The sequence below is a fragment of the Corvus brachyrhynchos genome, unplaced genomic scaffold (genome assembly GCF_000691975.1).
Source record: "Corvus brachyrhynchos isolate BGI_N302 unplaced genomic scaffold, ASM69197v1 scaffold221, whole genome shotgun sequence".
In the NCBI taxonomy this organism is placed as follows: domain Eukaryota; kingdom Metazoa; phylum Chordata; class Aves; order Passeriformes; family Corvidae; genus Corvus; species Corvus brachyrhynchos.
The window spans coordinates 608863-621112 of record NW_008236622.1 but is presented as its reverse complement, the minus strand read 5'-3'; the positions used below and the strand labels follow the sequence as shown (position 1 = coordinate 621112).

The following is a 12250-nucleotide window of genomic DNA, read 5'->3' as shown; positions in this document are numbered from 1 at the left end:
TGGGCTCAGCAGGGCACAGAGGACAGGAGCAGCACCCTGTGCTGAGCTGAGTCACACAGCCAGGGCCCTGCAGTTCCCACAACACTCAGATCTGAGTTGGTATTCCCAGACAGAGCCCATGGGGATCTGGTAAATGCCCATGGGACCTGCTCCCACATCCATTGGAGAAGTCCTGCTCTGCCCCCTTCTTCTGTGCACTCCTTGCTCCTCCCCAAGAGGACAAGACCTGGCCGAATGCCTGCTCTGCCCGTACCCAGGGTCTGCTGTGAGAACCCAGCAGCAAATGCATCAACAAAACTTTTTTTACCTTATTTAGCAGAATAAGGCAGCCTTTCATGTGGGGCACTGGAACGTAGCAAAACCCCAGGATTATGGGCACTGCTGAAACTCTGGTTTTTATGGTGAGCACATCCACAGGGGTGAGGTGGCACTGGGCCGAAGCTTTGTCACTGGTCCAGATCTGCAATGTATTTCTGTATACAGAGACCTTGTTTTCCTTCTCTCTGTTTTGTTTTTTTCTACTTTCTGAAGAATAAATATCCCTCTGGCTCCCCTCTCTGCAGGGATTCGGACCTTGGCAGCAATGACAGGCAGGTTGAGAAGCCTTCCTCAGCACAGCCAGAAACACTGCTGGTCCTGCATGATAGGGTTTGTCCCTTAAATAATAATACCTCTTTAGTTTTCTAACTTCCTAAAATCTATCTCTTTGGTTTCTTGTGTTTTGAATACATAATTGGATAAATTCCAAGGTGGAGAGCTACTCACTAATTGTATATAGATGAATCACAACATATTTTGTGCACTTGCATGGGACCAAGTTCCCATATCCCAGAGACCAGTTCATGCTTCCAGAGTCTGTTTACTTCCTTTGCTGTTGTAAGTGTAATTAAAAATTTTACACCATTTTGCATAAACAGATTTCAAGGCACTTTTTGCCACTCCTAGAAGTAGAGGAAATTCCCACCTGCTTTTCTTTTCTCTTTCTTGTCTCCTACATGTTGATTTTTGTTTCTACATACATGTTGCAACTTGTTGGCCAACCCAAAGCCCCATTTCCTGGAGAGGAGGAAGAAAAACCAAAAAGGAAGGGAAGGCACTGCCTGAGCTAGGAAGAGCTGTCCATGCAAACGATGTTGTCTCCATGGTGGGACTCTCAGCACTCCCAGGTTATCCCGGCTCTCAACCTGCTGGGGGCTTCTCTGCAGCTGCTGAAATCCCAGCTGGAGACCCAGTGTGCTACGACAGGTCCCCACCAGGCCTGGTTGGCTGAAGCTGCTCTGTTTCATAGGTACCAAGCACTGATATCTGGGGGGTGCAACAAGACAATCTCACTCCTGCGCTAAGCCAGGTTGGCTACACGTAGAATGTCACAGGTGGAGTGGCACTGCCCTGTCCCAGCCCTCTGCTGGCTGAACTTCGTCTGCACCTCCGGCTTGTTCTAACAAAGGGGTTTTCTTTGCTGGCAGCACTCAGTGCTGTTGCATGCTCTCATGGGAGCCAGATGAGCCTTGTCTATGAAATGGACAACTGAAAACAAGAATATCCTAGCAATGTAACCTTTCTGAGATACCTCCCCTGTCACCCCTGGACGTGCTGTGTGGCTCAAGCCACCTCACTCCATGTATGTTTTGCACCCACTCCTGCCCACCTCACCCACCATGGCCCCCCTGCCCTGCAGGCAGCACTGCCCTGTCCTCCTGCAGCCCCTGTGGTACCTCCCTGTCCATGTCCTGCGCACAAGCCCTGCAGCCTGCCCTGCAGCTGCCTCATCACCCAGAAATGTGGGGGAGGTTTCATTCTTGCATGAAGCATTCCGAGCGTTTCTGGTGCCCCCCCCGCCCCTCCCCCCCCTTTTGCCCTGGTTTCTCCTCAGCTTTCCTCCTTCCTGTCCTCCCTCCCCTGCTCCAGCTTCCTGCCCTTTGATGTGTCCCCTCCTCTGCTCCAGGGTAGGAACTGCTTACCAGGTGGGGATGGCTGCTCCCACCCCACAATTAGGTGCAATTATAAGTTCACGCTTTTCCCCAACCCTTGTTCTGGAATGGCTCAGAGCAGACTCCTGCTGTGGGCTAATGACAGGTGGGACACGGAGCAAGCTCTGGTCTGTGCAGGCAAATGGTGCTGGTGATGCTGGAGGTGGAATGACAGGAGGGTCCTGGGGTGGCCACTGAACACATCCTAGCCAGTTGGCCCTGAGCAGGGACAAAGCTGCATCATCCCAAACCTGCTCCACTCCAAGAGAGGAGCAGCACATAGCTGGGTGCTTCCTGCTGTGGTCAGGCAGAGCCCAGAAATGTGCCCCTGGGAAGGCATAGCCAGTGCTTGTGTGGAGACATCCCAGAAGTGGCAGCGAGCTCGGCTGTCGGCTCTCATCATCTGTGCTTTGAGCTGTGCAGTGCCTTGGCACCCATGGGATGCTCCTTAGCTGGTAGTGGTCAGTGGAGAAACAGGGCTCCACAGCAGCTCCTGCACTTCTGAGGGTGCTGCCTTTGGCTGGACATGAAATTTCCTGCAAACATGGGTTTTCCTGCAAAGAAGGGTTTTCTTCTTTTTTCTTGTTGGTGCTGGCTGCAAGGGGAGTGATGACTATAGCCAAGCCCACCCCACCTGTCATCTCCACTCTCAGTGGGGCTCAAGGAGTGTCAGCTCCTGCTGGCTCCTGGCTTCTCAGCCTCCTGGGCACAGCCCACTCCTGCACACTCCTGCAGCAGGAGTTCCATGGAGTGTGGCTGGGTGAACGTCTCGCTGCTCTGCTGTGACTCTGGCTGCAGCATGCCAGGAGCCAAAATGGCAGTGCCCAGCCACCCAGATATGTCCCTGGCAGGGCTGGCGCTGCAGGGCAGACCTTGGATGCTGCACAGCGCCTGCAGGCCAGGGCAAGCAGGAGCCCCTCCTGCTGCAGCAGTGTAAAAGGCTTCCTCAGAACCCTTCTACCCAAGGGCACATTGCTGCCACAACAGCCAAGGAGCCCTTGCTCCATCCCATAGGAGAAAGCTCCATGTGCAGATGTGGATATGCACACAGACACACCTCCACATGCACATGTTCTACTGTGGCCAAGCTGGCCCTTTTGCAGGACTTTCTCCTCTGATTACACTGCAGGATGTGGGCAGCTAAGCTCAGGAGAAAAACTGTGCTTGCTGGTGTGAAGTGCATGGGGAATTCCACCTCCACAGTGCACTGCAGCACGGCAGCACTTGTACCATTCAGGTCAGGGTCTGTCCAGGGACTTCCTGACTTCCAACCTGTTTGCATTGCAAGAGGTGCAGGTGAATGTGGGGCTTGCAAGAAGTCTGCAGGATACCTCTGACTTTGACATGGGCAGCCAGAGCAACCCCCATCAGGGACATGGGTGGCTGCCAAAGCACTAATGGAGTTGCGTAGAGGCAGAGAGAGCCCTGTGTGCTCTTCTGCCCAGCGCCAAGCGCCATGGCAGACCATGGGCCATGTGCTCCCCTGAGCCATTCACCCCCAGCTGGTGCTGCTGGCTCTGCGTTGGATAAGCCAGGCACAGCTCTGGTGGTCGTTGAGGTCTTAGGAGCACCTTGGTTGTGGCTGTGTTTCAGGGCACACCTCAGATACACGGCCCCAGAAAGGAACAGGACTGAGCTATCTGTGGCTCTTGGGGTGCCATTTGGGCAGTCAGGAGCTCATGTGTGTGTGTTTGTGTGTATGAGTGAGGCATGCAGTGCAGCATGAAAGAACACACCTAGAGAGAAAGTCTCAACAGAGATTAGATTAAAATAAAATGTAATTAAACACAGACAGCTTCCTGTCAATTACTCAGCTCTTCTTGCATAACTTTTGGGACCGGCTGCCTTCACAGATGGCTGCTCTGCTGTCAAAGGCATTTGCTGGGCACCTGTTGGAAAAAGTGCCAGGTCAGCATGGAATTAATTGCACTGGCATCTTTCCTTATAATAAGATTTAAAAGTCTAGAGGAAAACTGCTGAAAGGTCTTACAGCTCCTCAGACAAACCTGTGATGCCTCCCACTGCTTCATCCTCCTCATGTACTCCTGCAAGCGATTATGATGGGGCAAGGACACTGCAGTGGCATGGAAGATCTCCAGGGCTCAAGTAGGAGGCAGAGGAGGCTGCATGTCTCCCTATGGGAGCGTGGTAATGGCTGCTGCTGGACCAGAGGGAGCAGGATGGGAGCTGCTGCTGTCCCCAGCCCCTCTCAAAGGCTGTGGCACTTCTCCCCTTCCCCTGCCATTTGCACCCAGGCCTGAGGCTTTGGTGAGCGGCTGCAAGGCAGAGCTCTGCAGCTGCAGGGCGATATCCAGACACGTGGGGTGCCTTTGTTTGCCTGGGTGAGCAGCCAAGTTGCAGCCCATCTCCAGCTTCGTACCAGCTGCAGATCTAAGGCAGCTGACTAGCCTGGCACGAAACCTAAACACGTCGAGGACCAGGGAGTGGCTTGTGCCAGAGCTGAATAATGATGATCCCAGCACTCTTATAAAGAGAAGCGGAGAGCTCACCACAGAGCTGTTCCTTGCCGCCCTGGCCCTCTGCGGAGCATCACTGCGCCACATCCACCAAGGTATGTCTCAACTGAGAGATTCAAAATGAGAACTGTCTGGGTCTGCAGCGGGGCCTGTGCCCGCAGCTGGAGACAGACTAGGCTTTTCTTTTAAACTTGGGGAAAATGTTACCACTGCTCCTGTAGAGGAGTTTCTAGCCAGAGATGCAGAGCAGCCCAGTGCTGCAGGGTTTGTACATGCCAACGTGCCCAAGCAGAGCCCAAAGAATGTGGGCAGCATCCTGGCTCCAGCTACCACTTGGGTGCAAGCAGCACAGCTCCTGCTTCTGCTCTGCAGGAAAACCTGTCCTTTCCTCCCCATTCCATGCTTTTGGGGGTTGGTTCATGTTGTATTTGGTGCTGATTTGAATCTCTACCAACTTCCCCACCTTGCAGTGCTGTGTATATCCTGGCACACAAAGACCCCTCCAGAGGCAGCTGCACTGTCTCTCCCACCATGTTACAGTGTCAGGCAGCCCTGGCATACCTGAGGATGTTCCTCCTGGCATGCAGATGTACACTGCAGGTGTACACCGCTCACTTCCATGTCCCAGGGCCCCAGCTCTGCCCTGGCTCTGGAATATCTTCCTTGTGCTCCACCATTTTAAAGCAAACATCCCTGCATTTCCCCTTGCCTCAGCTTTGGACAAACAGTGATGCTCCTGTGGGTCCTTGAACATGTGTCACCCCTGCATCTTGCTAGGTGCCAGATGTGGGTGATGAGTACAAGTGTTCTCACCAGGCATTGCCTGGCTTTTTGTGGAGCTGCTTGGCACAGCCTGGGCACAGGCAGGGCTTATGGCTGTTTTGGGCTTGGGACTTCTTTGGCACTGTGCCTTTGTGCTCTTCTCATGATCCTTTCCTCCTTGTTGTGCCCCTGAGGTGCCCTGCTGCACATCCTATCCCATGTGCTGTATTTCACACAAAGCTCTGCTCCAGGGAGGCCCCAGCTCAGCTATTTTCCTTCTCCCCAGGTCCAATTCCCGCCTGCATCCCAGTGCAGCCATGCTGGGCACAGCAGTGCGGCTCTCGGTCCTGCTCAGCCTCTTCAACATTGGGAAAGGCCAGATATTTCATGTGGGACCATGCCCAGATCCATCAGTTCAAGAAGAATTTGATATCAACAAGGTGTGAAAAGTTTTCTAAAATTCTCATAGGAGGTAGCGAGTTAAGCTAAGGGGACATGGGACTGACAGCAAACTGCCTGGGTGCAGGGGGTGGTGGCAGGTTTGGTCACACCTTGTGCCACAGCTGCCAGCTGGGTCTGTAGCTCTGCTTACCCCCCAATCCCAACCACTGAGGGGCAAAAACTGTACTGACAAAGGAGCCAGACTGCTCTGCCTCAGCCCACTCATGTTAAAAACACGTCTTTAAACTTTCTTCTGTCAGTATTTGGGGAAATGGTACGAGATAGAGAAGCTGCCCTCAACTTTTGAGAAAGGAAGCTGCGTCCAGGCAAATTACTCATTGAAGGAGAACGGGAAGTTCAAGGTGATCAACAAGGAGATGCTGTAAGTGTTTGTGTTTGGACCATGTGCTCACTGTGGCAGTGGCACTCCTGTCACCTCTCTTGCTGTGCTGGGGGTTCATTTTTCTCTAAATTGCCTGCCTGGGGGCTGTGGGTGCTGGGGGAGGCACCCTGTGGTTGTGGTAGCTCTTCTGAGAGATTTGGGTCTCTGATTCCTGCCAGTAACCTGACGATCACCAGGTCTCTGTCTCATTGTCCAAGGTGAGTGATAAGAAAATAGATCAAATTTACATGGTGACTTCAGTATAAAATTGCCTGGATTTCCCCCCTGACAGATTTGTCAGCCCCAGAGATGGCTGAGAAGTTGGATGTCCTGGGTCCCGTTCTGGGGGAGATCATGGGGCTGGTCATGGGATGGCAGCTACCTCCTTGAGCTCCTCCATGCTCAGAAGTGTCTGTGCCCTGTGCTCCTCTCTGCTCCAGAGAAAAGAGACACAGGGAAAAGGGGCAGGGAAGGTGAAGCACATGAGTAATTTTTGCTTAAATATTTGTCAGCCTATTTCTGGAGCATTTACCTTGCACATGTAGTAACTGCTATGCAAGGGGATCAGAAATCATTGTCAGTTTAAATCAGTGGTAAAGTGAATGCTTTTCCCTTTATTAGGAAATTAGGACGTTTTGCAATTATCCTGAGGCCTCCTTGATTTCTGCATGGACAGATGCCAGTGTTAATTCATCTGTTTCCATCACCAGCCTGAGCTGTTGTGGGCTGCTGCTGTGAGGGGCTGAATGGATGAGAGGGAGCGAGCAGCGAACACAGCGCTGTCCCCTGTGCTCCTGGCATGGCATGGGGACTTTGTTCTGGCTCACAGTAACAACAGTGTAGGAACACATCCCTTGTGTCTGGAGCAGAGCAGCATCCCTGCCGTTCACTGGGTGCCCAGCACTGTCTCAGCAGCTCCAGTGCTTGGGCTGTGCCTGGCAAACAGCTGGACATTCATTTGTGCCTGCATTAATCTGTGTGAGATTAATCCAACCATTGCTGCCACTACTGCAGCAGCTCAGGACCCTGAAATATCGGGGATATTTTGGGTCAGGTGTGCACTGTGCATGGCTCCAGCATCAGCCCCTTGACCTCTGTTGCTGGCAGCATTCGCTTCTGCCTTCTTGGCTGTTCCTGTTTTACAGGGAAGCATGGAACTTTCCTGCCTGATAGGCAGCTTCCAGGTCTTGAGGCATCTGTGCAAAAATGCAATTATAAGATGAGCAGGTCAAGTCTTAGGGCTTGCTGCCAGCAGGGCAGTGCTCTGAACCAGCAGCCAAAGAAACCCTGGCTCACCATACTGGTACAGGTAATTTGTGTGCAGAGGAATGTGCAGTGAGCTGGAAAAAACACAGGTGAATAAACAGACATGAATATGTGCCTTCTACAACTATCAGGAGCTGAGCTGCTCCCTGGGACATCCAAGATTGTGGATGGGATCCTCCCATCCTCCCATGCTGGGTTCCTCCCATCCAGTGCAGAGTGGTCTTGCTCTCCTTCTTCTCTGTTATTGTCACCCTGGAACCAAAGAACATCCTGCTGGCAGGGACGCTTGGAGACCTGCTGGGGTGGTTTAACCTGGGAGACCATCTTCCCAGCTGCGCCTGGCCCAGGACCTGCTGTGCCCTGGGTGCTGCTGAAACCATCCTTAGGGATGCTGCGCTTTACTAGTACCTATTTCAGCCACCTCTTGACAGGTAGTTGTGTCAGGAGGGATGATTTAGTGGCAGTGAAAAAAAAATGATCTCCACTTCTTTCCTGGCTTTATTTCTCACCTTTGTCATTCTCCCCTTAGTGCCAATGGCAAAATCAATGAAGCTGAAGGAGAAATCATGCACATGGATGTAAAGCAGCCGGCCAAGCTGGGTGTCCGCTTTAACTGGTGTAAGTGTGTGTGGGGAGGCTCCCCAGTGTCCATGGCCTTGGCAGTGCTGTTGTCTGAGCATTGTGCCACGGCACCAGGGGTCAGAGACAGCAAAGCAATGGGTACAGCTCCCCATGTGACTTCAGCACAGCAGCACAGGGTTAAAAGAGACACTGTGACCAGCAGGCAGTGTTTTGGTGACACTGATATGCCATTTACAGCAACAGCCCCCTCAGTGGTGAAGCACTCTTCACCAGCTGATCTCAAAGCAAGAAAGATCAGCAGCCTTGCCATCCCTCCAGGTCATTTCACAGATGGGGATGGGGAGCTGGGGAGGTGGGGGAGGCAGCCCCTCAGTGCTGCATGAACCAAGAATAAGCTTGTTTCTCTGCACACAGCAGTACAGCTACTTGCCCACGCTGCCTCTACGTACAAATGGCTTTTAATAAGCATTAATAATATGGTTTTGTTTGCTTGTTCCTTCCCTTGTCACTGTAACACTCAACAGGGGCCAGCTGAGGTGCAGTGCCACATTGCACAGTGCTTTCCTCTGTCTGCAGCAACACCAGAAAGTGAGCTGCAGTCTCCCCTTGGATCACTTTTTATTCTGCTCCGTCACACCTTTTCTTTGGCAGTTTCATAGCTCTCTTTCACAGAGGGATTACTTGGAGAAATGGCTGGAGGAGGGGTACTTGCAAAGGAGGTAAAATGACTGTTCACGAGCACAGTCAGACTTAATTCTGTGCTGGTACAGCAACACCAGCAGCCGTTTCCCTGCAGCATGTGCAGCCCCAACCACCTTCACCAGGTACGAGCCCCAGAGAACAGCGCTAGGCTTGGCTGGCTCCCCAGGGCAGGGTTCCCCATGGCAGCAGATGGTGGTTTGTGCTCGTCCTATCACCAGTGTCAGCTCCCAGTCCTACAGCTCCTTCCCGGCAGCCTGCACCCTCACCCGGTGAGGCTGGGCTGGCTTTCATCAGCCCAGGTGAGCTGTTCAGGTCATCGAGTTAACTTCCCAGCAAGACCTTCCTAGTCAGGGCTTTGTGTCTTTTTTGAGTTCCTCTGGGCAGAACAAGGAGTCCTGGAAAGCTTTTATAAATTATAGCTCCCTGTACTGACCACAAGTATGCAGCAGCCAAAGTGGGAACAATCCCAAGAACTGTGGCTGTGGTGCTGCAGAGCTGTCCAGAGATGGTTACACATGGAACTCATGGTGCCCTCCTCTCTCCTAGTTATGCCTGCTGCCCCTTACTGGGTCATTTCCACCGACTATGAAAACTACTCTCTGGTTTACTCCTGCACTAACATCCTCTGGCTCTTCCACATGGACTATGCCTGGATTCTGTCAAGAGCTCCTGAAATGCACCCAGAAACCGTGGAGCACCTGAAGAGTGTTCTCCAGTCCTACAAGATTGACACCGAGAAAATGATGACCACTGATCAAGCCAACTGCCCTGCTGAGATGTAACTCCTGGCTTGTAGTGACACAGCACTAGACCAGAGATAAACTTTGTTGCTTGCTTTATTAGCCATTAGAATTTCTCTATGTACCTGAGAAATTTAATAACCTCTTTGCTAATAGTAGTTTGCCAGCCCAGAGTCACTCCTTGCTGTTGTTCCCTCTATTGCTCTTCCCCCTCTTTTTGTCTCACTCTGACTTTTGCAGTGTAAGTGACTGAATCAGTCTTAATGGGTGAAAGAAAGAAACCCTGAAGTGAAGATGTGAAACTCTGCTGTTGCTGTGAGTCCTCCAGCATGTGGATGGGAAAGGGTATGAGTCATGATGTGCAAGTATTAGTCCTGGGGAAAAATCATTCATTACACAGCCCCACGTTTGTTTCCAAATTTTGTCTTGACGCTTCTGGTCCTGTCAGGAATCTACAGTGTCTGAGCTACACTGTGGGCACTGCCTTAGCATCAGCAACATCCAGATCATCCTGCAGCCTGGGAACTGAGGCTGGGGGTCTTGAAAGTTTTCTGATGCAGGGATGTAGGCATATGTTGCTGCTAAGTCAGCAGACCTCCTTGCTAGAAATCAGATCTTGCCCTTTGTTTTTTAAATCTAAAAATGTCCAGAGATTCAGCATCACTCCATCCCCAGTGTCTATATGTGTCCTTCTCTTGCCTCTAATGAGATTGGTCCTGCACTCCCAAGGGACCAGCTCTGACTGTACTTGTAAGCAGACATAAAGAGATGGGGCTGCTCCCTTGTTCTCTCTTCCAGAGGCTTTTCCCTGAACACCAGGAGACAGCAGGCTCTGGCTGACATCCTGCCCACTGCTGTTGCACATGCCGAGTGCCCGCGGGTGCTGCATCTGCCCTGGCAGGTGTTCAGCCGGCACTGCAACAACTCTGCTTGAATAGCATTTATGCAACTCATTAAAAATGAAATAAAAATACCTACTTTGGGCCTTTTGTACCTTCCCAGCTGCACAGCCTTTGCACAGCAGGCTGGGGGGCTCAGTGTGTGGGGCCTGCCCCTCCTCTGAGGCCACAGCACTGCCAGAACAAGACTGCAATGAATGTAACAACCACAGCTGAAGGGAAATGGTTTGTTCCAGGAGCCTGGAGCTCTTTCCAGCTCTCCAGGGTTGGATGTATGGGCACCCTCCACCATCTGAGCCATGCCAGCAAATTTGTGTTGTGGCTTTGGCTGACAGTGACCCCCACCTCCTGCTGCTTTTATTGACATGAAGAAACACTGATGTGAATGTAGAATGCTGTAAATCTGCAGGAAACATTCTACACTTATTTTGGTGGGACCCTGGTGATATGGGTGTGCTGCAGAGCACTTTCTTGCCCTGGGAGAGCTACAGGAGCTGAGCAGAGAGCCAGTATGTCACTAATCTTTGCCAGTCAGAGGAGGCCAGGATGGGAGGGACCAGAAACAACTGCCATGTTTAAGTCATTATCCCTTTAAACTTTCAAATCCTAATGCCACAGTTCCTGTGACACAGAATTAAGCATTCCACATGATTTTTCAGGCTCTAAGGATGATGGACATCCTAGGATACAAACAAATGCATGGTGGCTCCCAAGTGTGTCAGAGTTTGGGTGTAATCATTTCATCACTGCTTCACTGGGTTCCTATTTTTCTTCTCACATGGATGGTGCTGCTGTAGCCCTCATTCCCTGTGCTGCAATGCCACGGCACAGTGGATGTGCAGGCACTGAGCCCTAGGGGTGGGAACCTGCAGCCCCATCAGCTGGGCAGCCACTGCCCCTGGATCTCGCAGGGAACTGGGATCTCCAGGTGCTGCTGAGGAATAGGAGTGTTTCACTCAGAGACAAAACCCTGAGATGCCTGGTCACTCTGGAGACCATGCTGGCTCCTTTGTTGGGCCACAGAAACTGTGACAAACCTGAGCTGCTCTGGCAAACACATTGTGCCAGGGGCATCTCTGCATGGCGGCACAGAGAGCTCGGGGACACCACAGCACAGCTGCAGCCTGTCCTGCCACGTGCAGAGGATGTCCCCAGCACAACAGCACACACATGGGACACCCTGCACATGCGAAACTCTCGAGTGCATGTGGGAGTGCCACACTGGCTCAAACCCCACACAGTCCCAAGAGCTCCACAGATGTGCAGACACCCCCAGGGCAGCACAGAGCTCCCGGTGTGCAGGCTCCATGTGTGGGCACCAGCCCTCTGCACACGCCAGACCTCCGTGTCCATGTGTCCTCATCAAAGTATGTACGTATCTGAGGGGGAGATGCCAAGAAGATGGAGCCAGGCTCTTCTCAGCAGTGCCAGCCACTAGGATGAGAGGCAATAAGCAGAAACTGACGCACAGGAAGTTCCACCTGAATATGAGGAAGAACTCCTTTACTGTGCGGGTTACGGAGCACTGGAACAGATTACCCAGAGAGGGTGTGAAATCTCCCTCACTGGACATATTCAAGCACAATCTGGACACAATCCTGTGCAGTGTGACCCCTTCCAACCTGTCCGATTCAGTGATTGTGTCCATGTTCCCGTGTCCCTGTGTGTCTGTGTGTCCCTGTATCTCTGTGCCTGTGTGTCCCTGTGTCCCTGTGTCTGTATGTCCATGTATTCATGTCCGTGTGTCCATCTGTCTGTGTGTCCATGTATCCGTGTCCGTGTGTCCATCTGTCCGCGTGTCCATCTGTCCGGGTGTCCATCTGTCCGCGTGTCCATGTATCCGTGTCCGTGTGTCCATCTGTCCGGGTGTCCATCTGTCCGCGTGTCCATGTATCCGTGTCCGTGTGTCCATCTGTCCGGGTGTCCATCTGTCCGCGTGTCCATCTGTCCGCGTGTCCATGTATCCGTGTCCGTGTGTCCATCTGTCCGCGTGTCCATCTGTCCGCGTGTCCATGTATCCGTGTCCGGG

At 52.3% G+C, this 12250-nt stretch overlaps 1 protein-coding gene across 1 annotated transcript; it reads left to right on the top strand.

Moving 5' to 3' along the window:
* The first annotated feature begins 4392 nt into the window (after positions 1 to 4392).
* APOD (apolipoprotein D) lies at positions 4393 to 10302 on the top strand. Its single transcript, XM_008644126.2, has 5 exons — positions 4393 to 4542; positions 5496 to 5649; positions 5911 to 6032; positions 7828 to 7916; positions 9129 to 10302. The coding sequence occupies exons 2-5, from the start codon at positions 5527 to 5529 to the stop codon at positions 9362 to 9364; spliced, it is 570 nt and encodes a 189-aa protein (XP_008642348.1). The 5' UTR covers positions 4393 to 4542; positions 5496 to 5526; the 3' UTR covers positions 9365 to 10302.
* The last annotated feature ends 1948 nt before the right edge of the window (positions 10303 to 12250 follow it).